This window comes from Ahaetulla prasina, chromosome 5, assembly GCF_028640845.1.
Source record: "Ahaetulla prasina isolate Xishuangbanna chromosome 5, ASM2864084v1, whole genome shotgun sequence".
In the NCBI taxonomy this organism is placed as follows: Eukaryota; Metazoa; Chordata; class Lepidosauria; order Squamata; family Colubridae; genus Ahaetulla; species Ahaetulla prasina.
In genome coordinates, this window is record NC_080543.1 from 2,151,917 (window position 1) to 2,179,511 (window position 27,595).

At 44.3% G+C, this 27,595-nt stretch overlaps 1 protein-coding gene across 1 annotated transcript in view; it reads left to right on the top strand.

Annotated features, from left to right (window-relative positions):
- The window catches only part of PGM2L1 (phosphoglucomutase 2 like 1), a 39,838-nt gene extending 26,998 nt beyond the window's left edge, over positions 1 to 12,840 (top strand). The window contains exons 9-14 of the mRNA XM_058186058.1: positions 623 to 803; positions 2,004 to 2,097; positions 3,538 to 3,667; positions 4,590 to 4,779; positions 6,336 to 6,469; positions 7,292 to 12,840. Coding sequence (XP_058042041.1) covers positions 623 to 803; positions 2,004 to 2,097; positions 3,538 to 3,667; positions 4,590 to 4,779; positions 6,336 to 6,469; positions 7,292 to 7,394 — 832 coding nt within the window. The 3' untranslated portion in view covers positions 7,395 to 12,840. The remainder of the gene's footprint in view (positions 1 to 622; positions 804 to 2,003; positions 2,098 to 3,537; positions 3,668 to 4,589; positions 4,780 to 6,335; positions 6,470 to 7,291) is intronic.
- Positions 12,841 to 27,595: the final 14,755 nt, after the last annotated feature.

The following is a 27,595-nucleotide window of genomic DNA, read 5'->3' on the forward strand; positions in this document are numbered from 1 at the left end:
CGGACACACAAGGAATTTGTCTTTGGTGCATATGCTCTCAGTGAACGTGAAAAGACAAGATACATTTGTCAAGAATCATAAGGTACAATAGTTAATGATAGTCATCGGGTACAAATAAGCAATCAGGAAACAAATCAATATAAATCGTAAGGATTACCAGCAACAAAGTGACAGTCATACAGTCATAAGTGGAAGGAGATGGGTGGTGGGAATGATGAATAGTTTGACAGTGTTGAGGGAATTAATTGTTTAGCAGAGGGATGGCATTCAGGAAGAAACTGTTCTTGTGTCTTGTTGTTCTGGTGTGCAGTGCTCTATAGCGTCGTTTTGAGGGTAGGAGTTGAATCAGTTTAGGTCCAAATATCTGTAGATATTTTCACGGCCCTCTTCTTGATTTGTGCAGTATACAGGTCCTCAATGGAAGGCAGGTTGGTAGCCATTGTTTTTTCTGCAGTTCTAATTATCCTCTGAAGTCTGTGTCTGTCTTGTTGGGTTGCAGAACCAAACCAGACAGCTATAACCACCTTAACAATGGAAATTCAGGTCCCAGTTCTGGTCTTAAGTCGAGGACTACCCGTAACCTGGTTAAGCCTTTAATCTTGTCTCATTTTTCCCCCCTCAGTGGACGCTGGAAAGTCTTCACTGGCAACGAGCTGGCTGCCTTGTTTGGCTGGTGGATGTTCACTTGTTGGAAGGGAAATTGTCCCAAGGAAGCCAGTGTCAAGAACGTTTACATGTTGGCCACCACCGTCTCCTCTAAAATTCTGCGGGCCATCGCTCTGAAGGAAGGATTTAATTTTGAGGTGAGTGTTGTCCGGGGCCCTCCTCTTTGGTGCCATCCTCCAGGTGATCTCGGGCCTCCGGAGGAAGTCTTGAGATGGTTGGAGGAGGAGGGTCACTCGACCTGATCGCTGGTCATCCTTATGAACACTGGTTTCCTCTCGTGCTGATTCCAAACAGAGGTTTTTTTTCAACCCTCATTTTTGTGTGTGTGTGCTTGGAGAATATTTGCCGGTGAACAGGCACTGGCCGTGCCTGCTGTGAGCAAGTGTCCTCAGAAGATCAGCTGCCCTCAAAACCCAGACGTTTCCGATACAAGTTCAGTTTTGTTTGCAGTCAGGTAGTCCTCAACTTACAACCGTTTGCTTAATGACTGTTCAAAGTCAAAGCGGCACTGAAAAAAGTGTCTGCCTGTGTTTCACCCTTGGTCACGTGATCAGAGGCTTGGTAACTGGGTCGTATTTAGGACGGTTGCTTTTACCTGGGATCACGTGATTCCCTTTTGCGACCTTGTGACAAACAAAGTCAATAGGGAAGCCAGATTCACTTAACAACCATGCTACTAAGTTAACAACTGCACTGATTCACTTAACAACTCTGGCAAGAAAGGTCACAGAATGTGACAAAACTCACTTAACAGTTGTCTCGCTAGCAATGGAAATTTTGGGCTCAATTATGGTCATAAGTTGAAGACTAGCTCTGTTTATTTGGAGGGAGGAGGCCTGGCTGAACTCAGAGGTTTAAGGTTGCATATAAATTTGATAAATTCAGGTAGTCCCGGACTTATAACAGTTCATGTTGCGACCATTCAAAGTTATGACTCTGAAAAAAAAGTGACTAATGGCTGTTTTCACACTTACGACCCCCATGGTCACATGATCAAAATTCAGACACTCAGCAACTGTCTTATATATTGACAAATGTTGCAGTGTCCCGGGGTCATGTGATCCCCTTTTGAGACCTTTTGAGAAGCAAAACCCAGGGGGGAGCCAGATTCACTTAACAACTGTGTGCCTAATGTAACCACTACAATGATACATTGTATCATTGCAGCAAAGAAAGGTCGCAAAACGGGGCAAAGTTCACTTAACAACCATCTTGCTTAGCAACAGAAGTTTCGGCCAAGGTCTTGTGGAACCCATCCCTCGGTGAAATCTACTTGCAGCTAAGTGTGAGCCACCAGTGCTGTCTTCTGAAAGAAGCATTTCCTTGTCTCATTTCAGGAGACCCTCCCTGGCTTCAAATGGATCGGCAGCAGGGTGAAGGATCTGGTGGACAGCGGCAAAGAAGTCCTTTTTGCCTTTGAAGAATCCATTGGTAAGCCTTTGCCAGTTATGGCGTCTTCCTCATCCAGAAATAAATGATTTCTCCTGGTATTTTTTATTCCCAAACTAGAGCCTTTCATTTATTTAGTCAATAAATTGTCAGGGTTCCAAGTAATGCACCCATAGCAAACAGAACTCCGAGGTAAACAAGTTCCTTAAAGAAGAGGTTTATTGGACGTACCATATTGGCACAGACTGGTGAAAACCGACTCTAAAGGTTCCCACAGTTTTCACCTAATTAAAAGTTTGCCCCCCACTTCCCCAAACAATCAGTCACATTGTCCAATCAAGGTGCTGTCCAGTTGCTTGGAAACTTCACTCTTCCTCTGGTCAGCCACCTGTGGGAATGTCCTTGGTTCTCAGGGGAAACTATTTTGCTTTGGCTACAAAACCCCAACTATCTCTATTCTCCCCTCCCTCTCCCCCATCACCACTGTGGCAACACTGAATCCTCCAAGATGGCCTCAGAGTAGAATAGATAGAATAAAATAGAATAGATTTTTTTTTTATTGGCCAAGTGTGATTGGACACACAAGGAATTTGTTTGGTGCGTATGCTCTCAGTATACATAAAAGAAAATGATGGCGTTTGGGAAGAAACTGCTCTTGTGTCTAGTTGTTCTGGCCAATCAGGCCAGCTTCAGAGTTGACATAAATAATGTTCTCGTGAATGCTCAGTGACACCTACGGATGTATTTCATCTAAAAATTATTTCATCTCGGCAGAATTCTTGGAAAGGTCTCCCTCTTTTCATTTTGTTCCTGGTTTGGGATGATAGTGACATCTCAGCCAAAAGCATGGAAATGCAGGGTGATAGCCAATTTATTATTTATTCGATTTCTATAGCTGCCCATCTTGGCAAACGACTCTGGACTTATCAGTAAAATCTGTCAGGGCTGCCATCCTGCTATGCCGTGGGGGGCTGGAGGAATGGCAGGGTGGGATGAGGGGAGGGTCAGCATGAGGAAATGAAACTATGCAACATGCCATCCTGTGAGAGCCGCCAGCTGTTCCAAGGTCACATGAAGGAATGCAGAACCATCCAGCCTGAGAAGACAGGGAATGTTATCCAAACAATTTGTTAGCACCTCATTGGACACTGGTTGATAAACAGGGTTGGGGGTGGATGGGATGCTTTGGACCACGAAAACCTCAGATCCAGCTTTGCTTCTTCTGTAACCAACTTGGCGTTGGTGAAGTATACTTTGGGCTAACTATGGGGCCGAGAGCCTTTCTTTTTCTAAGTGGCCAAGTTGGGACCGCTAATAAAAATCAGTAAAAACTAAAAACCATGGAAATGGTCCCAGAATTCTGCTATTCCTCTTTTTTTTAAAAGCCACTGCTCATTGACAGGGTTTGATTTTTCAAGCTTGAGTGCTGCTATAATCTACAGGCTGCTGCTGTCCTTTGAACGGGATATGTTTGGTTCTCAGGCTTCATGTGCGGCACGTCCGTGCTGGACAAAGATGGCGTCAGCGCTGCCGTGGTCATAGCAGAAATGGCTGCCTGGCTGGACACCAAGGGCCAAAGGCTGGCCCACCAACTGACGGAGATCTATAAGACGTAAGTCCTTGGCTGCCTTGGATTCAAGAAGTGCAAATGTATAGTCATTGAGACTAAATTGATTTTAAATTTAATAACAGCGGCAAGATTACTAATAGGACAGTATTGGAAGAAAAAAGAATTGTACCTACAATAGGAGAATGGATATTGAAAGGTACCAATTTGGCTGAGATGGCAAAAATCTCAGCCTTTCTGAAAGACAATACACAAGAAAGATACTTAAAGGAATTTAAAAAATGGATTGATTATATTCAAAACAGATATCAGACTAGAGTTATCAGATTGCCTTTGAATGATTAGGATGTATTATTTCTGATTGTTTTGGGGGAGGTTAGGATTTGATGAGAATTGTAGGAGTATAATTGAGTTAGAGGGAATTTTTTTTAGCATATGTTCGTTTTATTTTTAACTATACTTTCTGTTTGTTCTGGGAAGTTGGGGGAGGGGGGATGTTTGAAGGGAGGGGGAGGGGGGGTAGAGAGGGGGAAAGGGGGGGCGAAAAAGCTTTTTTTTTTTTTTGTAAAAACTTTTTCAATAAAAAAAAAGTGCAAATGGCAGCAGAGGTAACCTTTAAATTCCACAGCTGGAACAGCTGTTCACACAGGCAGGCTGCTGTTCTTTGGCAGCTGCCACAGAGATTCTGCCTAGAGGGGATGCGTCTCTGGCCCCGTGGCTGTCCCTGCTCAAGATAGATCCAGCTTGGAATAGATCCAAAGTCCCAAAGGTGTTTTCTTCCAAAGGGCAACTGGACTTTCAAAGCAAGCGAAAGGTTTTCAAAGGGAAAAAACCCGAAGAATGTCCTTTTGGGGGAGCGGGGAAGCATCTTTGGGACAACCGTGACCTTGGATGACTGAGGATCTCCAGAGACAGCAGATCCAAAATGTTTTCTTTTAGCCGCTAATTCTGCCTTGTCCTCTCACAGCTATGGCTACCACATTTCAAAAACCTCCTACTTCCTGTGTTACGATCCCCCTACAATCAAGAGGATATTTGAAAGGCTCCGAAACTTCGATATGCCTGGTTCTTATCCGACCTCTTGTGGGACTTACGGTGTTCTTCATGTCCGGGACGTCACCACCGGCTACGACAGCAGCCAGCTGAAGAAAAAATCGGTCAGTTGTTTCCCTCTTTTGGTTCAGAGTGACCAAAGCTCTGTAGTTTTGGTTCTTTCTGGAAGGTTTCCTTTCTTCTTTGAAACAAGCTCTTTCATAACTTTATGGAAGTTTTTACGGATGCTCTAGAGAAGTGCTTTCTGTGTTTTATTCGATGTATATAGGTAGTCTTCCACATAACGACCCTTTGAAGATACTGCAGCACTGAAAAAAAGGACTGAGGTTTGGTCCTCGCACTTACGGCCATTGCAGCATCCCCATGGTCACATGATTAAAAGTAGGGTGCTTATCAGTCTGCATGTATTTGTAACAGTCGCAGCCTCCTGGGGTCACCATTTGTGACCTTCCCAGCCGGTTTCCGGCAAGCAAAATCAGTGGGAGAAGCTGTGTTCGCTTAATGACTGTATGACCCACTTAACAATGGCAGTGATTTACTTATCAGTGGTGGCAAATTGCATTGCAAATCAGAGGGATATGTACCTAAGCTTGTATCCTGCTTTGAAACCCACAAGTCACGTATCGTCCTGCTGCAAAATTTATATATGCAAATCCCAGGTTTCTTTGGCAAATCACAAAATTCCAGATTTATTCCATTTCTACAGAAACTGGTATCAATTTCCTCAAATCAAAACACAGTCCTTGAGTTTGGACTGTAATGGAGCCTGCCCATTACAGTTGTAAGTCATGATGGTCGTAAAATGGATTTTATGACCTTTTTTGTGGTGGGCATTAAGCGAATGCTTAATTAAGCGACCGTGGGATGCAGCAAACAGCTGTAAATGCAGGCTGGCTACCGAGCACCTGAAGTCACATGACCATAGGGGGAGCCTCACCATTGGAAGCTTAAATCTCGGTCATTAAGTACCTGCACATAGGTCTGTTGTAACTTTGAAAGTTGCTGGTCTTAAGTTGAAGACTACCTGTAAACCTTACTAGCCAGGGTTAAGCCTCTGACGTTCCCTAGAATAGTATGAAATGCAGAGAATAGTAATTAATTTTTACTGTCTTATTTATCTTGCACTTTACATACACAAAGCATCCTACTGAAATGGACAGCCTGTTTGTTCTAGTGATTTAATGCCCCAACCTAAAGACCAGGAGACAGTGAGTTCTAGTCCCACCTTTGCCATGAAAGCCAGCTGGGTGACCTGCAGCCAATCACCAGGAGACAGTGAGTTTTAGTCCTGCTTTAGGCACAAAGGCTGGTTGTGTGACTTTGGATCAATCACCAGGAGACGGTGAGTTCTAGTCCTGCCATAGGCTGGGTGATTTTGTGCCAGTCACCAAGAGATGGTGAGTTCTAGTTCCAGGTTAGGCATGAAAGCCAGCGGGGTGACTTTGAGCCAGCCACCAGGAGAGAGTGAGTTTTAGTCCTGTCTTAGGTGTAAAAGCCAGCTGGGTCCAATTTGCCTCATTGAGTGGTTGTTGTGGGGAAAATAGGAGGAGGAAGGTGTGATGGCCACATCCAGTTCAGATTCTGTGCAAGACACGACTATTAGGATCAGTACCATTGTAGAGAGGGGTTGTGATTTCTGGTGCTTTTCCTGTTGTGTCAGGTGTTGCCTGCGAGCAAAAACAGCCAGATGATCACCTTCACCTTTCAAAATGGCTGCGTGGCCACTCTCCGGACCAGTGGAACCGAACCAAAGATTAAATACTATGCCGAGATGTGTGCGCCGCCAGGCCAGAGGTGGGGAAACTCTTTCCTGTAAACCAAGCCTGATTCCTGGAAGACCTTAGCCAAATTGGAGGGAGGGGGGTAGAGGGAAGAGGAAATGGCCTTGAAGGGCAGGAGGAAGTTCCGTCCCCAAAGCAATGGCCAGATAAACGGGGCTTGAGCCTTGGCTTGGAAAGTAACGGGAATAAGACGAGCCTTTCCCTAGTTCACATAAAAGTAAACTGAAGGCTGGGGGAGGGGGGGGAAAGCCCACTCAGATGCTGTTACTATAGCTTTACAATAAAAGTAGTCCTGACCTCTATGGTTTCTTAGTCCAGACTGCCTTGTAGGGTGATGACCGTTGTTTCCGATTTTGGAAGGACTTCCTCTTTGGATGCACAGGGCAGCTTATATTGCCTTTCCCCTCTCAGCTTCCCAGTATCCCAACAACAAGGCTACGGAGGGTGCTGCTGCAGTGGCAGAGGGGAAGTCTGTTGGCAACTGGAGAGGGTCTCTTCCTCCTCCTCTTCCTCCTCCCCACCCCCCAAACCCTACTCCCTTCTAGCACCAATGAGGTTACCTATTTGGGTAATAAAACATCTGCAAGGAAACAGCCAGGCTCAGAGATCACCAAGCGCCCCGCAGTTCAACCCTGAGCTACAGACACTGTCTTCTGTTGGAGAGAATATCCTGTCCTCTTCTCCGTTGCCCAGCTGGCAGCCCTCTCCTCCCCTAACTTGATAGTCAGGGCTATGGAGTTGAGGAGCAGCACGTGGGTTGCCTGTGGGTTTGGGGCTTTAGAACGAACCTTCCTATTTTGATGGTTTCCTGACGGTTGTCTTCCTGGCTCTTTAGCGATGTCACCTTTTTGGAAGAGGACCTCACGAAGCTCATCGGAGCCCTCGTGGAGCACTTCCTGGAGCCCAGCAAGAACCAACTCACCTGGCGCTGTGTGTAGCAGCCATCCACCCCCCCTCCCTCCCTCCCTCCGGCCTTGGCTGTCGTCGACGTTATTCCTTGCACTGTGTCCTGCGGAATTCAGGAACCAAGAGGAGAACCTCCTCTCTTTGCATTCATTTCATAGGTGTCTGTCAGTGTTTGCTGCGTGGGGTGTCTGTGTCCCTTAGCCAGCATCCCGAAGCAGTAACATTTTTGTCAGCTTAGCGTACCAAGTAGTAAACTGCTTTGAAGCTGGCCAGAGATGCCCTCAGAGAGAGTCAGAACCTGTGGGGAGGGTCTCTGGCAACAGCTCCTGGTGTTCTTCCTCCCCATCCCCACAGCACAGATCAGCTGTCTAAATTCTTTGCTCTACAAAGGCAGCTGGATTGCAAAAGAATAATTGTGTTTCAAAAATCTGGAAAAAAAGGTTCTGCTTCTACATCGTTAGCTAGAATATTGGTATTATCTTTACTGTGCTATCAAGTCTTAATTTTTCCAGGGTTTTTTTATTTTTGTTTGTTTGTTTGTTTTCTAGCTTATGCTGTGGTATTCAGTAGACCTAGGGATTCCAGCTGTTTTTCAATCTCCTTAGATCGTCTTTGCTGGGTGACGTTTTCACCCCTGACAATTTTGCTTCTTGATATCAGCTGAGCCGTTAACCAGTCAAGACGGGCTAAATCTATCCTGTATTTTTCTGCAAGTTAAGTTGAGTTAGACTCGGGTGGATCCCAACTATTTTAGAATAGCTGATAGGGGCTTTGTCAGATTCTCCTCTGAACACCCCGCTTACGAAAAAGCAAATTTTTCACATGAGTCTCATTGTGTGCAGAGACTCCCTTAATTTGCAAACATAATCAGTCCTACTTAAACTGTAGAGGTTGGAAGAGACCTGCAAACTTGAGCTTGTTAAATGACTTGCCAGAACAAAGGAGGTTTATCGATGCTGTGATGAAGGTTACATCTCTCTCCAACTATTTATATTAACAAGTGTGGCTTGCAAGGTTGAACCTCGGAGAGTAAACAGGGTACACCACTGTTTCTCAACCTTGGCTGCTTCTCAACTCCCAGAAGCTATGCTGGCTGGAGAATCCTGGGAGTTGAAGTCCACCCTTCTTCCAGCAGCCAAGTTTGAGAATCACAGTTGTAAGACAATCTTGATGCTCAGAAGTTAACATTTTTCAAGCAAAGGGATCTCCTTGGAATATTTTGGCTTGACTAAGATATCCCAGGAAAATGCAGTAGGGTGGAAAATTTTGCATCCAATTGTGTATTGGTCCACCTCTTCCCAATGTCCAAATGCCACGTTGGCTAGGAGGCCTGTAAAGTGAAGTCCAGGTTCTCTCCAGGTACCAAATTAGGAAGATGCATTAGGTAAATTATGAAATATACCCAGTTTGGTGCATTTTTCCATCCACCGTGCTAAGCTGTAGCCCGGGACATCCATGGAAAGCAGGATTAGAAAAACTGGCAGAGTTGGCCATCACTGCAGAGCAGGATCTTTGGCATGGATCATTGACCCCTCCATGTAGCTGCATGGACCTCTTGCCTTCTAGGTGGCAGAAGTCCGATGGAGGACTAACTACAAAGCCCCTTGATAGCACAACACGCAGGATGTTTCCAGTCCCCTTCCTGGAAGAGAATTGAAGGAGGGTGTAGCTTTGGTGTAAGGTCAAATTGGAAGCACCGAAGTCGGATGCAGCTGCCAGGGCTACATGGTAGAATGAATCTATACATGGATTCTACAGCATTCATTGTCATATTCATTTATAGCTTCCAGGCAGATAATCTTAAGAATTATGATTTATTTAATTTTAGGAAAATGGAAAAATTGGGTCTAAACGATGCCCCAGGGGACTGTTGTGTAACTGTATGAAAATTCATGCAGTCAGAGGAACGGAGCAAAGCTTTTTGCACATGGGAAGCACATTGCAGGGATGTTGAAGAACTATCTGTACAGATTTAAGCTTCCATTGATACAGCCTAGAGCCAGATTTATTGCCTTTCTGGGATAAATTATTTATTCTTTGAAATGGGAAGTGTTAACTCTAGGTCATTCACTCCATGGGCTTTACAGGCATTTCCAAAGTTTGAAGCTGTGCAATAGATATTCTTGATATATTTTGTCTTCAATTTACATGCAATATTTATTTATTTATTTTGCCTTTATTTAAAGCTTTAAGTACCTTCCAAGTTTTCTATACTTTTGAGTGACCGATACCAAATGCTGTTTTTTTTAAAAAAAAATGCTATTGTTTTTCTTTTTGGTTTTGTATATTTGCAAGTGCTCCTATTTTAGTGAAGAAAACCTAATTTATGTGGTGGAAACCTTCCCGGAAACTGTGGATAAAATATGCTTGCTTGAGATCTATAGCTTGATTTAAAATGCCATCAGAAAACAAGAGGAAGGCAAACACAATACTTTGAGACTTTTTTCTGCACTTTGTTCTAATTTTGGCAAAGAACAACCTTGCTTTGGAACAAACAAACACAAAAGAACAAAATTGTTTCTCCTTAGTTGGCATGCAGTCTTTAGAAATGTCTCCTAGGGACAGAAGTGGGTTAAAATTTCTCAGTTCATATAATGGAGAACTTATTTAAGGAATCACAAATAAAAAAACACCCATCAAAATTTCCCAGTTTATATAATAGAGACTTAGATAAGGAATCTCGAACAATTGAAGCACACTGGAATAGACTGTGTGATAAATACCCTTTTGTGGGTGAGGAAAGGTGTGTGGTTGATGCTCTTAAGGAAGTACCCCACAAAAGGGCATCATAATTGTTTGTAGCACCTTGTTTCTCAAAATCAGTCAGACTCTGTCGGGAAAAGGTATTTTTCCTCCCTCTCTTTGGCTAACCAGAAAATTTAGAAGAGCAGCCGGGATGCCTTTGATTTTGACCTTTCGCCAGCCTTTCATTTGGGTGTCGGATTCCTTGCTCCAAAAACTTAAAAGAGGAGGATAATCATTATTTGTAAGATGCCTAGGAAAATGTGTATTGGTTTGTTTAAAACGCCTCTTCCATTTTATGTGTTTATACAGTGAGAATTGACTGTTGGGTGTCTTTGTTTTTTTAAGTTTTGCAACTGTTTTGTATACATTTTCTTTCCTTTTTGTTTTGCACTGTTAAGGGAACGTTTTAGCTCAGGGGTGTCCAACTTTGGCAACTTCAAGACTTGTGGACTTCAACTCCCAGAATTCCCCAGCCAGCCATGGCTGCCTGGCTGCGGAATTCTGGGAGTTGAAGTCCACAAGTCTTGAAGTTGCCAAGGTTGGACCCCCCCTGTTGTAGCTCACAAAATTCTGCTTCCAGCTGGTCTCCACGGGATGAAGATACAGCCTTTGAAAACAATGCGGGCACAAGAGACAAAAATTGCGACAATAGCTTTGTTCTGCTTTAAGTGGAAAGAACGACTGTTGTCCAGCAATTAAACAAAAGTCTTAACCGTCTTCCTTCCCTCAACTCTGTTGTAAAGTAGGGGGCAGCGACTCTCTTTCAGGACAGGGGAACAGAACGAAAGTCTTGGATCTTTCTTGTGAAAACAGATCCTTTTGGTGCTCTGTTGGCAATTGGGCAGAAGGTACATTTTCTCCCCGTTAGTGGTGGCAGGAGAGGGCCACTTCTGCACTGCTGACGGACGGACGGACGGACGCTTGAATGGTGGTCCACTTCGTGACCCCAGGAAGTGTTGGAATAGATAGTTGGGCTTTGGAAGTGGGCAGCCTCGGTTAGGTGCCACCCAGATTCTCTTGCGTGTCTTTGGCCTTGACACCTTTGCTGTTTCCCATGCAGTTGGGGGTTTGAACCCTCCTGAACAAACAAGCTGCTTGATATCTCCATGTGTGTGTGTGTGTATGGGGTTGCTGTGGGGTGTTTCAGAGTGACACCACAACTGGAAGGGATTGGAGCAAGGGTGCAACCATAGGCAGCCTCTCCATGGAGTATGTTCCCATGGCTTAAGGAAGCCGCATTGCTGCTTGATAAAGTACAAGAGAACCTCTTTGAGGTAGGAGCCATGGTAGTCATTCACATCCAAGGTTGGAAGTGGAGTAGATCTTTGGGCAGGGATCCCACAGGGTGGTTTTTTACTTTTGAAGCATCTAGTTGGTCCTGTTGAGAGCTTTCATCTTGGAAACGAGGACCCTGCTCTCCAGACCTGGTGACTAGATTCAAGGTGTATGGAGCTCGCCTTGAAACCTGGGTAAGACCTCTGGGAACTGGTCAGAGAATGAGAAGTTACACCCCACTCAGGAGGCCCCTACTGACCATTGTGAAAGAGATGGAGCTTCCTTGATGGTCCCAAAAGTGCTTTTTCAAGAGGCAACAGGACTTTCTGGTTTTTCTTTGAAGGCGTCTTGCTTCTCATCCAAGAAGCTTCTTCAGCTCTGCAAGGAATATAAATCCTTCCATTCCCCACCATCCAGTCAGAGCTGAAGAGGCTTCTTGGATGAGAAGCGAAATGTCTTCTAAAGAAAAAAACAAGAAAGTCCAGTTGCCTCTTGGAAAAAAGCACCTTTGGGACAACCATGACCTGGCTGGCTGAGAATAATCTCTATAGACCAGGGGTCTCCATCCTTGGCAACTTTAAGACTTGTGGGACTTCAACTCCCAGAGTTCTTCAGCCAGCAAAGCTGAAGTCCCACAAGTCTTAAAGTTTGCCAAGGTTGGAGACCCCTGGTCTATAGGCCTCTTCCTTGAACGGTTTCCCTCGGAAGGTTGTGGACCTCAGACTCCGAGGGGCCTTCATGAGAAGCAGCAGGAGATGGGTATCGTGGTCTCCTGACTAGAGCCCTTGCTTCTTCACGCAAGCACCAGTCTCTTTTCACCCCATGGATTGGGCCACCTTACCTGTGGCCCGGGGTCAGGCTCTCCACCTTCCCTGAGGTGGAACCCTGTTGTACCTTGAATCCCGCTTCTGAGTAGCTCAAGTTAGGTGTGTGCAATTTTCCACTACTTAATAGTGGGAGAGATATAAGTAATGTAAACGCAACATTTGCACGCAAGAGCAGAAATGTCCAGAGCAGATGCCCCCACCCCACAAGGAACTCGGTTGAACAAGTCTGTCTCCTCCCATTGGACTCGATCAGTCTTCCTTTATTTGAACGTGGGAGAAAAAGTGGGATGAAGTTTGCCCTTAAGTTGCCTTCCTCACCCAATTGATCCCATCATTTGAGTGGCTCCTGCTTCGTTGGTCCTGTTCAGGGGAAGCAGATGGCTTTGTTTGGGGGGTCCGAAGCCCCCTCCCCCTCCCCCGTTCCTTCTCTTCAGCTCCAAGAGGCTCTTTGCAGTCCTTCCATTTCACACGTGCTTTCTACCCAAGAGACGACAATTACGCTATCCATGTGGACTTGAAACTTCGCACTTTCTTCTCCCACCCACCCACTCCTGTCAGAAGTGTTTTGTGTCCGGATTTTGATGTCGATTTGGTTAAAAGTGTTCGGATAATAAAATGTTACCTTGATCGAGGCGTGCATTGGAGTCTCTCTCTTTTTTTTTTGACACGGGACTTTGTACAACAAGAGATTTAGAAAAAGGGGGAAGAAAAAAAACCCCACAAACACAAAAAGTTGTATCTTTGTGGTTTTAACTAGAGAAAGCGGAGTGGCTGATGGATCTTTTTAAATTTCAGTTGGGGGTTTCTGCAAAGCAGTACTGGAAATCCTCGACCTACGGCACAATAGAGCCCAAAATTTCTGTTGCTAAGCAAGGCAGTTGTTTGGCCCCATTTTTACCACAGTTCTTAAGTGAATCACTGCAGTTAAGTTAGTCACACGGTCGTTAAGTGAATCTGGCTTCCCCATTGGTCTCAGAAGGGGATCACGTGACCGTCATAAATGTGAGTCAATTGCCAAGCACCTGAATTTTGATCATGTTACCCTGGGAATGCTGCAACAGTTGTAAGTGAAAAACAGACACAAGTCACCTTTTTTTAGTGCTGTTGTAACTTTTGAGCTGTTGTAAATCGAGGACTTCCCATATATGGAAAAGAGCACCTTTGAAGAAGCCCCGACAAGCCACAGTTTTCACAGAAGAATGAATGAAAAAGTGCCAAGGAGAGAGGGGGAGGAAGCCTTGATGGAAGAGAAATGGGAACCGTAGTCCTTGGGAGCTGTGCATGATGGGTGGTCCACATTTGGAACTCTGACCTGTGTTTTTAATGGACAAGAAGGACCAATAGCAGGGGAAACGATTGTGTATGATGCAGATCACAGCAGGACATAAATGCAGTGTATGTAAAATATCAATACAATGTGAGTCTTTCAACCATAGCTACTTCAAAAAGTATGGACTTCAACTCCCAGAATCCCCCAGCTGGGGAATTCTGGGAGTTGAAGTCCATACCTCTTAAACTGATAAACACTATGTTAGAGGTTTGTGACACCCCCAAATTTTCAGTCAGTTATCGTTTATATGGCTACTCTAGTTATTTAAAATATTAATTTGCCAATAAATTAAACCTCTGTGGGCCTCTGGTGGCTCAGGCTGCTAAAACAGTCTGTTATTAACAGCAGCTGCTTGCAATTACTGCAGGTTCGAGTCCCACCAGGCCCAAGGTCGACTCAGCCTTCCATCCTTTATAAGGTAGGTAAAATGAGGACCCAGATTGTTGGGGGGCAATAAGTTGACTTTGTATATAAATATACAAATAGAATGAGACTATTGCTTGACATAGTGTAAGCCGCCCTGAGTCTTCGGAGAAGGGCGGGATATAAATGCAAATAAAAAAACCCACAAATTTAAAACAGGTCCATGCAGGTAAATCGACCAAAGCAAAACGTCCAATGGAAAGTACAGCTGTGCTACCTGACTTGCACCTCCTCACTGCATCCACCAGGGGGGGCTTTGACCATCCTAAATCAAGGCTGGGACAAATATGCTCTTCCTTGCAAAAGCAGCTGCATCATCATCAGCCTGTTTTGTTACCTTCCAGATGTGAGGGATCAGAGCATCTATCGTCCCCTGCTCATTGAGCAGGCACGCTGGGAGGAATGAGAATTCTAGATCAATAGAATTCTTCCTGGGAAAGTTAGAAATGGGACTATATAGGGTCTCCTGCTTGAGCAGGGGGGTTGAACTAGATGACCTACAAGGGGCCCTTCCGACCCTCTTATTCTATTCTAACTGGGGCAGAATCCAGCCTGCAGAACCATTTGGTGTCGGCTAGTGGTAGTCCTCGACTTGCAAACCATTTGTTTAGTGACTGAAGTTACAGCAGCCCTGAAGGAAGCGATTGGTGATAATTTTTCCACATGGCCACGTGACTGAATAGCTGCAGCTTTCCCTCAAGTGTCCTCTTGCTCGTTTGGGGATGGACGGCTTAACCAATGAACCTTGCTGGCTGGGGGAATTCTGGGAGTTGGCTCACCCATCTTGAAGCCGCTGAGGTTGAGAACCAGATTATTTTCGGTTGGCTGCTTAATTTGTCCTGGGTAGCAGCAGTCTCTCTCAAAGTTTAGAAGGAAGTGTAACCATCAACCGTTAAGCTCGTCCTTAGTAAACCCAGTGGGTTCCACCCGAGGCATTGAGCAGAAGGTGACCCTGGTGAGATGAAGGGGGGTGGATTGTCCATTAATCTCCCAAGTAAGGACATCTTGCAGGGGCATGAAAAATAAGGCGTCATTTTTCCTTAGCAGCTTTGTGCAAATGATGTTATTACTACACAAGGTAGTAATAACATTTGTTATTGGGACATGTGTAGTCCCTCCCTCCCTCCCTTTTTTCCTGCCTTCCTTCTCTTCCTTTTTTCCTTCCCTCCCTTTTTTCCTTCCTTCCCTCCCTTTTTTCCTTCCTTCCATCTTTACTCCCTCTTTTTCCACCCTCCCTTTCTTTTTTACTTCCTCCCTCCCTCCTTCCCTCCCTCCCTTCCTTCCCTTTCTGTCCTCCTTTAGTTCCTTTTTTCTTCCTCCCCTCCATTCACCCTTTTCCTTCCTTTTTTCCTCCCACCCTCCCTCCCACCTTTCCTCCTCTTTCCCATCCCTCCCTCCTTCCTTCCCTTTCTGTCCTCCTTTAGTTCCTTTTTCTTCCTCCCCTCCATTCACCCTTTTCCTTCCTTTTTTCCTCCCTCCCTCCCTCCCACCTTTCCTCCCTCTTTCCCATCCCTCCCTCCCTCTCTCTTTCCTCCTTCCTTCCCTCCCTCCCTGTCTTTGTCCTGATACTCCAGTGAGAGGGCTTGCAAAATGCAAAATAAAATAGCCAATTTCAGATAATATTTCCAACAACAATTGGAAATACATTCCAGCTCTTACATCTTGCTTAATTTTTTTCTCTGCCCTGGTGTTTTGCCTCAACAGAGGTAGGGACTCTCTCTGCCCATCAACTATCACGCATAATCTCCAAGAAGGATAAAACTATAAGCAAAAAATTCAAACCCATTCTTGCGGGACTTGGCAAAGAATAAAGAAAGGCCCTTTGCGTTTGCCCTCCAAATGGCATATTTAAGATTATTTCCAGCACCTAAAGAGTTAAACACGACCTGTGCAAGGGAATCCTAAAAAGAGGCAGAATTTAGAGACTGCATCTTTCAGGTCCAGAAGATGCAAACTAATTTGCAGCCCATCTCAGTTTAAATGATCAAAACCGACCCAAACCACAAATACATGGCATCCAAGTTCACCCTTATTAAACCACAAGGAATTCCGATTCAGGTAGACTTGACCTGAGAACCAGCCACTTACTAAGAGTTGTGGCTTCATTAGAGATAAGAATGTAATTTGCACATGGGGAGCAGATGTGTTGATTACCTCGCTGGGCTTTTCAGACTCAGGACATTTTCCTAGATCTAACTGGAGACTTTGAGCAATTTGAAGGGGGACGTTGGCTGACACAAAACGCTTTTTTTTTTGCTGTTCCTCTTAAGAAGAACACAAGGCGCCGGTCCTCATGAAGATCGAGAAGAGACCGTTTGACCAGGAAACCTGGCCTATGCACCTCAATCCCGAAGATAACGAGGAACAGTGACTCACCAATTTCCTAAGCTGGAATTCTTCCAAATTCCAGAACTGAAGGCAACTGAATTGCCCATTTCGCTTCTGCAGCAAAAGTCTCCTGGAATTGAATACAGGAGGTAATCCTCGATTTATGACCACAGTGGCGACAAGAATTTTCCGTTGGAAAGCAAAGCGGTCGATCGATTTGCGCCCAATTTTAATGAGCCATTTTTGCCCCGGTTCTTAAAACGGATTGCTGCCGTTCGGTGACTCACGTGGTCATTAAATGAATCCATTGACTTTGCTTGTCGGAAGCCATCTGGGAAGGTTGCAGACTGGGATGCTGAGATGCGTCGCAAAGATATGCTAATTGCCAAAAAACACCTGGCTTTTGACCGCATGACGACGGGGAGTCTGCAACGGTCGTAAGTGCGAGGACCGACAGTTAAGTCACTTTTGTCAGCGTTTTTGTAGCTTTGAATGGTCACTAAACAAATGGTTGTAAGCCCGAGGACTGCCTGTATGCTTGAATACGTAGAACAGAGTTCCCCAAAGTTTCTGGGTTGGGAGCCCGGAGCGAAGGAGGGAAGGAATGAAAGAGAAGATGAAAGAGAATAGTGAGGCAGAGGAACAGGAGAAGCCTGTTCCTGATGCACGTATGAGAAGAGCTGCCAGAAGGCAAGAGCAGCTCAAGCAAAGAGGACGACTCGGGAGTAGGGCCAAGAGATGATTGGCCCCTCCCATAAAGCTTAAAAGACCAGCAACAGCGTTTGGGCTCTTTGCTGGAAAACAACGTTGATAGCTTTGTCTTGTTGTATTTGTTTTGTATCAGCGTCTTCTGAACTTTTGCCAAGAAAGGCCTTTAGCAGTTTGCCTAATTGGACCAGGGTTGGTGATAAGACTGAGGAATTTATGTTGGGAGGAATTTGCTTTAATTTAGTTGAACTACGCTGAGAATGAAGTCGAATAAAGTTTGTTTGTCTTTACGCTGACTGAGTTTCCTACTACCTACTTGGGCCTGTGTCACAACACCCAGGAAGAAAAGGGGGAAGGAGAAACACACATAAACACCCCCCCCCCCAATATGGGATCAAAACAGGCAAGTTTGCTTCTTCTGGTGATGTTCTCATCACTGATGATGTTACCTAGTTGGGTCGTGAAACGTCTGCAAGAAAACAACCAAGCTCCGAAAGAACTAAGGACCCCCAAATCGTCTTCCCTACCTCCTCCTACTCCCCCCTTCTACTCCCCCCTGCAAACCCCACTCCTTTCTAGCACTGATGATGTTACCTAGTTGGGTCATGAAACATTTGCAAGGAAACAACCAAGCTCAGAGAGCACTAAGGACCACCTCCATTCTCAGTCTTTATCCCATGCAGGGTTTTTTCCAGCTGTGGAAAAAACAGTTATTGGCCCCTCGTCGTCCTTTCCGGCCCAATCCAGGTTGATGCCCAAATAATTTAGGATCAAGTTTCCATCTGCTGAAAAAAGGATTTTCTCCTGATTTCTGAAAGTTAATTAGCAACAGACTTTTGGAAAGTAAAGTCCACGCCCGCTGACTAGGGAATTCTGGGAATCAAAGTCCACACTTTTAAAAGTCACCAAGGATGTGAAAACCTGGTCTACCCCATATTCAAAACCTCTCCTCAGTCTTCTATCCTGCATCAATCCTCTTAACCGTTCGTCCCAAGCAGTCAAACTCATCATACTTTTAGATTTATATTCATTCCTCGGTCACAGACACGTCCGACCAGGAATGCTTTAGCCATATATTGAAAGCAAAGAGATCCTTTCCAAGCAGTTTTTGTTTTTTTTACCAATTCTCCTTTATCCTCGGCATTGCCAGGAGTGAGTTTTTCTCACACTCGCTCAGTCACCTGTTTCCTGCTCATTCATGTCACCTTTTCTCTCCGCAGCTCAGTCATTCAGAAAGTCACACCGCTTTCCCCTCTTATCTTCAATGTGTAGTCCTCAATGGAACTACATCCACATGGAGGGAAGTATGCAGTGGAGTACCCCAAGGCTCTGTCTTAGGCCCAGTACTCTTCAACATCTTCATCAATGACTTGGACGAGGGGATAGATGGGGAACTCATCAAACTTGCAGATGACACTAAGCTGGCAGGAATAGCCAACACTTTAGAGCAGGGGTCTCCAACCTTGGCAACTTTAAGCCTGGTGGACTTCAACTCCCAGAATCCCCAGCCAGCAAAGCTGGCTGGGGATTCTGGGAGTTGAAGTCCTCCAGACTTAAAGTTACCAAGGTTAAAGACCCCTGCTCTAGAAGATAGGCTCAGGATACAGAAGGATCTTCACAGACTTGAACATTGGGCGCTAACAAACAAAATGAAATTCAACAGTGAAAAAAGTCAGGTTCTACATTTAGGCAAAAAAACCCAAAATGCACAAGTACCATATATGTGGTACCTCGCTCAATAGTAGTACCTGTGAGAGGGATCTTGGAGTCCTAATGGACAACCATTTAGATATGAGCCAGCCGTGTGCAGCAGCTGCCAAAAAAGCCAACACAGTTCTGGGCTGCATAAACAGAGGGATAGAATCAAGATCACGTGAAGTGTTAATACCACTTTATAAGGCCACATTTGGAATATTGCATTCAGTTTTGGTTGCCACAATGTAAAATAGATGTTGAGACTCTAGAAAGAGTGCAGAGAAGAGCAACCAGGATGATTAGGGGACTGGAGGCTGAAACATATGAAGAACAGTTGCAGGAACTTGGTATGTCTAGTTTAATGAAAAGAAGGTCTAGGGGAGACATAATAGCAGTCTTCCAATATCTCAGGGGCTGCCCCAAAGAAGAGGGAGTCAAGCTATTCTCCAAAGCACCTGAGGGTAGAACATGAAGCAATGGATGGAAACTAATCAAGGAGAGAAGCAACCTAGAACTAAGGAGAAATTTCCTGACAGAACAATTAATCAGTGGAACAACTTGCCTGCAGAAGTTGTAAATGCTCCAACACTGGAAGTTTTTAAAAAGAGGTTGGATAACCATTTGTCTGAGGTGGTGTAGGGTTTCCTGCCTGGGCAGGGGTTGGACTAGAAGGCCTCCAAGGTCCCTTCCAACTCTGTTATTCTATAGTCTATCTTCCCATTCTCATCATTCAGTGGAGGGTGGCAGTCAACTATCTTTGCCCTGGAGATCTCAACTTTCAAAGAGACATGGATGGCACTAATTTATACTATTTGACTTATCTTTAGCTTTTCCATCCGTGATTAAACATTCATTGCCCTGCCAGATTTCATCAGTTCTTCTCAAAATCCAGACCCCTAAAGGCAGAACAAGAAGCAACGGATGGAAACTAATCAAGAGAGAAGCAAGCTGGAATTATTCACTGGCTGCATTCGCACAACACACCTAATCCAGATAATGAACCAATATTGGTAGCAATCTTCCAGTATTTAAGTGGCTTCCCCAAAGAAGAGGGAGTCAAGCTATTCTCCAAAGCCCCCAAAGGCAGGACAAGAAGCAATGGATGGAAACGAATGAAGGAGAGAAGCAACCTGGGACTAAAGAGGAATTTCCTGATAGTGAGGACAATTAACCAGTGGAACAGCTTGACTCCAGAAAGTTGTGGCTGCTCCATCACTGGAAGTTTTCAAGAAGAGACTGGACAGCCATTTGTCTGGAATGGAATAAGGTCTCTTGACTGACCTCCAAGGTGCCTTCTAACTCTGTTGTTCTGTTAAATAACAAGAAAGCAACAGAGCAAAAAGGTGATTAGGGGACTGGAGGCTAAACCGTATGAAAAACAGCTGCAGAAACTTGATTTGTCTAGTCTAAGGGTGACATGATACCAGTCTTCCAATATTTGAGGGGCTGCACCAGTTGTGAAATCCAATTATTTTTAACAACCGGTTCTGTGGGCGTGGCTTGGTGGGCGTGGGCAGGGGAAGGATACTGCAAAATCTCCATTCCCACCCCACTCTGGGGCCAGCCAGAGGTGGTATTTGCCGGTTCTCCGAACTACTCAAAATTTCCGCTACCGGTTCTCCAGAACCTGCTGGATTTCACCCCTGGGCTGCACCAAAGAAGAGGAGGTCAAGCTATTCTCCAAAACACCTGAAGGCAGGAACAGAAGCAACAGATGGAAAGTAATCAAGGAGAGAAGCCACCTGGAATTAAGGAGGAATTTCCAGACATTGAGAAGAATTAATCAGTGGGAACAGCTTGCCACCAGAAATCATGGGTGCTCCATCATTGGAGTCTTTTTAAGAAGAGATTGGACAACCATTTGTCTGAAATGGTATAGGATCTCCTGCTTAAGCAGAGGGTCAGACTAGATGATCTGCAAGATCCCTTCCCACTCTGTTATTTTCTTATAGAGTTTTCAACTGACCTGATTTGGTGTGTTGGGTAAAACAGAACCTGCAGGTTTTCTGTGAAGGATTCTCCCTGAATCTCACATGCATCCTTAGAAGTATCAGCACCGGATTTTAGAATTGGCTCTTTGGAGAGATATTTATCCGAAAAGTATTTTGAATTGTACTTAAAACAACAACAGCAACAGATTGGCATTCCTTGTTTTGGGTTAACCCGAGGATGCGAACTGAATGTATTACTTAAGGAGAAAAAAAGATACAAAAAAGATGCTGTCCAGAGTGGTATGAGGACTTGGGCAGGGGGGGTTGGACTAGAAGACCTCCAGGGTCCCTTCCAGCTCTCAGATTCTATGCATTATTTTGCCAGGTCGTTTTCCTTCCCCAGACATTTGCGAGAGCCTCTGTTTTTCTTTGCACGAGAGTGTGGCCGAGTCTGTCTAGGATTAGGATCCAACAGATCTAGCTAGACCAGAGGTCTCCAAACTTGGCAGCTTTAAGACTTGTGGATTTCAACTCTCAGAGTTCTCCAGCCAGCATAGCTGGCTGGAGAATTCTGGGAGTTGAAGTCCACAAGTCTTAAAGCTGCCAAGTTTGAAGACCTCTGAACTAGACTTTGACATTTTGCCCTGCTAATTGGCAGCCACGGGGAAATTGGCACAGATTCAGCCAGGAAAAAATTCTGCCCGTGTTGCGGATAAAGTCAAGGAGAGCTTCAAAAGGCAGAGAGGGCTTGAAGACGAATATTGTTATTTTGGCGCCTTCCTTTCTTCTACCGTTTTTATGTTTCGTACCAACTGCAGCTGGCACGCTTGGCGGGCAGCCCAGCGACTGGAAGCAGCTGAAGCATACAGAGAAAGAGGAGAAAATGTTCTCCGTCCCGTTACTGAGCCATTGTGTCCCGAATCTATTCCTTCCAAGCTTTTGAACGGCAAGACAGAGCCAACGAGTCGCCTGATTTGCCAACACAACAGAAAAGAGGCGACGTCTCGATCCATCTGGCTGCGATGGGAAGAAAAGGGATTAGAAAAGATTCATAAAAGCCCAAAATATTCACTCCGTTCCTGCTGGATTGTGCAAGGCGGACGCTTCCAGGGACGGCCTGGCTGCCCAAGGAGAGAAGAAAGAAAGAGGGAGAATTTATTTGCTTGGCACAGCCAATGTTATCTATAATGTCTTTGAATTGAAGGTTTTGAATTGGCAAATGAACTGAAATGCAGTAATTCAGTAATTCTTGGAGGGAGGGAAGGAAGGAAGGAAGGGAGAGGGGAGAAGGAAAGAAGAGAGGGAAGAGAGGGAGAGGAACAAATGAATGAAGGAGAGAAGAAATGGGAAGGAAAGAGAAGGAAGTAGAGGAGAAGGAAGAAAGGATTGGGAAGAAGAAAGGACACGGAATAAAAGAAGGACGAAAGAAGGAAGGAGGAGATGAATGTGGCGGAGGGAGGGAGGGAGAAAGGAAGGAAGGAAAGAAGGGAGGGAGGGAGGAAAAGAAAGGAAAGAGAGAAAGAAAGAAGAACGGAAGGAAGGGAGAGAAGGAAAGGAGAAAAAGGAGCAAAAGAATGAATGAAGGAGAGAGGGAAGAAGGAAGGAAAAAGCAGGAGAGGGATGAAAGGAAAGGAAATGAAGGATGAAAGAAAAAGAAAGAAAGAAAGAAAGAAAGAAAGAAAGAAAGAAAAGAAAAGAAAAAAGAAATAGGATGTAATAGGAGTCTGGATCTTCAGAAGAAGAACTGATCAAATCATAAATCCAGAATAGAGCTGGAAGGGACTTGGAAGGTCATCCAGTCCAACCCCCTGCTTAAGCAGGAGATCCTATCCCATTTCAGAAAAATGGCTGTCCAATCTCTTCTTAAAAACTTCCAGTGATGGAGCACCCACAATTTCTGGTGGCAAGCTGTTCCACTGGTTCATTGTCCTCACTGTCAGGAAGTTTCTCCTTAGTTCCAGGTTGTTTCTCTCCTGGATTAGTTTCTACTCATTGCTTCTTCTCCTGCCTTCAGGTGCTTTGGAGAATAGCTTGACTCTTTGTGGCAGCCCCTCAAATATTGGAAGACTGCCATCATGTCTCCCCCATAGTCCTCTTCTCTAGACATGCAGGTTAATGAAGGTTTAATCATGGATGGGAAGGTTAAAGATAAGCCAGAATGCATGAATCATTAGTGCCATCTGCAGTGCCTCTTTTTGTAAGTACTGTTTGAAAACACTTTGAATTCCGCAGTGCAGTTCTCAGACTTTTAAAAATGTAGATTGTATTAGGGAAAAAATCTGCCCAAAATGCATTTGCTGTATGCATGCAAAGAATGTATAAAAATTAGAATATGCTGACAAAAAGTGGTAAATAAAACTGTCTTGAGTTAGGATAAGCCCTCATGGGGGGGGGGGAAAGAAAACACATTCGAATTTCAACCCCCGTTTGATCTTCCAATCTTACATTTTGCTGAATTTTCTCAGCGTTGTTAAAGTACGCGGTCTTGGTTCTGAGAAGGGCAATTTAATTGTGCACCTTCTATTTAAGGAATGTCGAAATAATTTCTTTTTAAGAATGAAAGAAGAAGAAGAAAAGATTTCTAAGCTGGGGGCTGGACTAGATGATCTTTAAAGTCTCTCCCAACTTCATGATCTAAAGCGGTCTCGTTTCTCAACCTGGGTCACTTTAAGCCCTGTGGACTTCAACTCCCAGAATTCCCCAGCCACCATTTCTAATGGAGGATTCCTGGGAAATCTGAGAATCATTGATTTATAGCACCGGAAGGGATTCCCAAAGATCATCTGATCTAGCCCTCTGAAATCTGCAAGGGAACTAGTTAAGCCCTCCCAGAGAGGTATGTCTCGATCAATATTTCTCAATCTGGGCCAATCAAGGACATGTGGACTTCAACTCCCAGAATTCCCCAGCCAGCAAGGAATAGCCTGCCTCTGGAGCTGAAGGTTCTATTTACAAAATGGAGATAGTCTGCCTCTGGAGCTGGAGGTTCTATTCTCAACAGTCTCAGCTGTGCCCCTGAAGCCTGCCTCTGGAGATGGAGGCTCTGTTCTAAGCTGCCATGCCCTGGAAGAATGCAGATAGTCTAACTCTGGGACTGGAGGTTCTATTCAAAGAATACAGATAGCCTGCCTCTGCAGTGGACTTATTCTACTTGAAGAATGCAGATGGTCTGCCCCTGGAGATGGAGGCCCTATTTGAAGCATGCAGATAGATTGCCTCTGGAACTGGAGGTTCTGTGCTGCTGAAGAATGCAGATAGACTGCCTTTGGAGCTGGAGGTTCTCTCCTCTTAGCTGTCTCGGCAGCAAGCCACTTCCAACAGCATTTGTGACAAGGTCTAATTGCCACCAAGGCGCAGAGCCCGGCCAGACTGTCAACCCTGCCAAGATTTCACAGCTGATGGGTTTTTAAGCACTGCTGGAAAGGAAATTCAGGCCCGCTAATGCCACATTTCCATGCCAAGCGAGACTGGCTTCGGCCCACAACCCCCGGGGGGACGTCTCTAGTCCTCAAGGATTATCCAGACGTCCTTCAAAACCAACTCTAGCCCCGCCTGCCATGCCGTTTGATTCTCCCAAATTTGAGTCTCCCAAATTCTCAGCCACTTCCAGAGTCTGTCCTCTGCAACGAATTCAAACAGACGTCTCCACGAAAAACATCCTTTTCCCTTCCTTTGCCTTCTGCTTTATTTTTATTTTTTCCCTTCTCCAAGGGTATCCTTCAGCAACGAAGGAGGGGGAGGTTGCGTAATGCTTTTTACAGCTGTTAGCAGAAGGAATTTTCCAGCTGGGAGCAGCCCAGGGCCGTTTGCTCTCTGCCGGATTTGCAACTGGGTGTCCCCCACAAAAGACTTAAATGGGGAAAAAAATAAAATCCGTTACATCTTTGTGACGACTTTGGCACAAATCGGCCTCCTCACTAACCGAACCCTCAGGACTTTTTCTCCCCCCAAAAATCAGAACTCAGAAACACACACCTGTACAAATTCATGGCTCTCTAGCAGCTTCTCTGGAGATTTACCAGAGGTTGCTCAATAATGCTTAATAAACAACAACAACAACAACAACAACAAAAACACCCAGGACTGCGTGAAAACTATGTGGAGTGGTTACACTATTTTTGCTGCCTGGGATTCAAAGCCCACCCACCTCCCACCTCCACCCAAGATTGCAAGAGAAATGTTTGCAAGGTGTCCCCTTAAAAATGCCATAGGATGAAGGGATGCAAACTCCACTCCTTAGAGAGAGGCTAAAGGCAGCTACCCATGTGACGGAAAATGCAAGAAGTTTGAACACTCAAGGTGTGTCCTTTTCTACGCAAACCTGAAACTATTATAACTTTCTCTTTCCTTCCTTCCTTCCTTTTCCTTCCTTCTTTCTTTCCTTTCCTTTTTTCCTTCTTTCTCTCCTTTCCTTCCTCTTTTCTTCCTTCCTCTCTTTCCTCTTTCTCTTTCTCCCTTTCTTTCTCTTTCTTTCTTTTTAGCTTCCTTCCATTCTTTTCCTTCCTTTCTTTCTTTTCCTTCTTTCTTTCCTTTCCTTTTCTTCCTTCTTTCCTTTCTTTCTCTCTTTCTCTCTCTCCCTTTCTCTCTTTCTCTCACTTTCTTTCTTTTCCTTCCTTCCTTTTCCTTCCCTCTCATGTTCTTTCTCCTTTCTTCCTTCTTTTTGCTTCTTTCTTTCTTTCCTTTCTTTCTCTGTCTCCCTTTCTTTCTCCCTTTCTTTCTTTCTTTCTTTCTTTCTTTCTTTCTTTCTTTCTTTCTTTCTTTCTTTCTTTCTCTTCCTTCCTTCCTTCATTTCTTTTCCTCCCCTCTCTCTCATTTTCTTCCTCCCTCCTTCCCTTCTACAGAGGAATTATTGAGTCTGTCATTTGCACCTCTATAACTGTCTGGTTCGGTTCTGCAACCCAACAAGAAAAACACAGACTTCAGAGGATAATTAGAACTGCAGAAAAAATAATTGCTACCAACCTGCCTTCCATTGAGGACCTATATACTGCACGAATCAAGAAGAGGGCCGTGAAAATATTTACAGATCCCTCGCATCCAGGACATAAACTGTTTCAACTCCTACCCTCAAAACGACGCTATAGAGCACTGCACACCAGAACAACTAGACACAAGAACAGTTTTTCCCGAAGGCCATCACTCTGCTAAACAAATAATTCCCTCAACACTGTCAGACTATTTACTGAATCTGCACTACTATTAATCTTCTCATCGTTCCCATCATCCATCTCTTTCCACTTATGACTGTATGACTATAACTTGTTGCTGGCAATCCTTATGATTTATATTGATATATTGATCATCAATTGTGTTGTAAATGTTGTACCTTGATGAACGTATCTTTTCTTTTATGTACACTGAGAGCAGATGCACCAAGACAAATTCCTTGTGTGTCCAATCACACTTGGCCAATAAAATTCTATTCTATTCTATTCTATTCTTTTCCTTTTCCTTTTCCTTTTTTTCTTCTCTTTCTTCACTCATCTCATTATCCAAAGTCCCAAAACAACTCCAAGAGATTTTCCACCAGATGAGGGAAAAAAATCAGCAAAACAGATCTAATCTAAGATCTCCATCCTGTTTGTGAAAACATAACACATTAATGGCTCCCACAGAGTTCAGAAACCTGAAAATATTCCCTGCCTCTTTGCATTCTTTGGTGCCTGGAAGAAGGGCAGAGGAGCCAGGCCATCTGATGCATCGTCATAATAATAGTAATCCAATCTACAATTTCAAAAAAGCCAACTATGACTTTATAAACACCTACCTCTCATTTCTTGATTGGCAAAATCTGTTCTCAACCTGTATCACTGCTGAAGACCACTACAAAGTTTTCCTACTCGAAGTCAATAGAGTCATTAAACTCTACGTACCACTAACCACCACCAAAAATCAGGAAAAACAAATTACCCATATCAATAAAAAAGCTCCAATCAAAAAAAAAAATCCCTTTGGAGAAAAAACAAAAAGGGGCATGTAGCAAATTTCAAAAACCGCTACAGAGATATTTGCAACCAAACAAAAATTGAATGCACAAATTACCACACCAAGCAAGAAGAAGACCTTCTGCGCACAAATTCCAATCGTGCTTTTTATAATTTTGTGAATAACGAACTTAATGTCTCGAGATCCATCCCACCACTAAAAGAATCTAACGGCTAAGAAAATAATGATGAAACAGTTAAAGCAAACCTCTTTAACCCATTCTTCGGCTCAGTCTTTATCAACAGCAATGGCTCAAACCCGAAATTTCCCAACTGCACCAACAATGACCTAACACATATAGATTTCACTGAAGAAAATGTTGAAAAAGCTCTTCGCAATTTAAAACCATCCCTATCTATAGGACCCGATGGACTATGTGCATACTTCTTAAAAAAGCTTTCCACTTATATAGCAGAACCCCTAAGCATAATCTTTGAAAAAGCCTTCACGACTGGATCCCTTCCCAAACTTTGGTCACTAGCCACGGTCATCCCTGTCTTCAAAAAAGGAGACCCCAGCTTAGTTGAAAATTACAGACTTATCTCTCTATGCTGTGTCACCTGTAAAGTCATGGAATCCATCATCAACCAATACATTACCCTCCACCTAGAAATAAACAACCTACTCTCTAATAAACAATTTGGTTTCAGAAAAAAACTATCATTTAACTTACAACTTCTTCACTGCAAAAATATATGGACTACTAATCTTGATCAAGGCAAAACAATAGATGCAATTTACATAGACTTCTGTAAAGCTTTTGACTCAGTGGTACACGACAAACTTCTCCTCAAACTAAAATCCTACGGCATCTCCGGACCTCTCCACAATTGGATAACAGCGTTCCTGTCAAACAGACAACAAGTGGTCAAAATAGGCAGTGCCCTATCAAATCCTGTTCCTGTCAATAGTGGCGTTCCCCAAGGCAGTGTTCTTGGACCAACACTCTTCATATTATACATTAATGATCTCTGCGACCATATTAA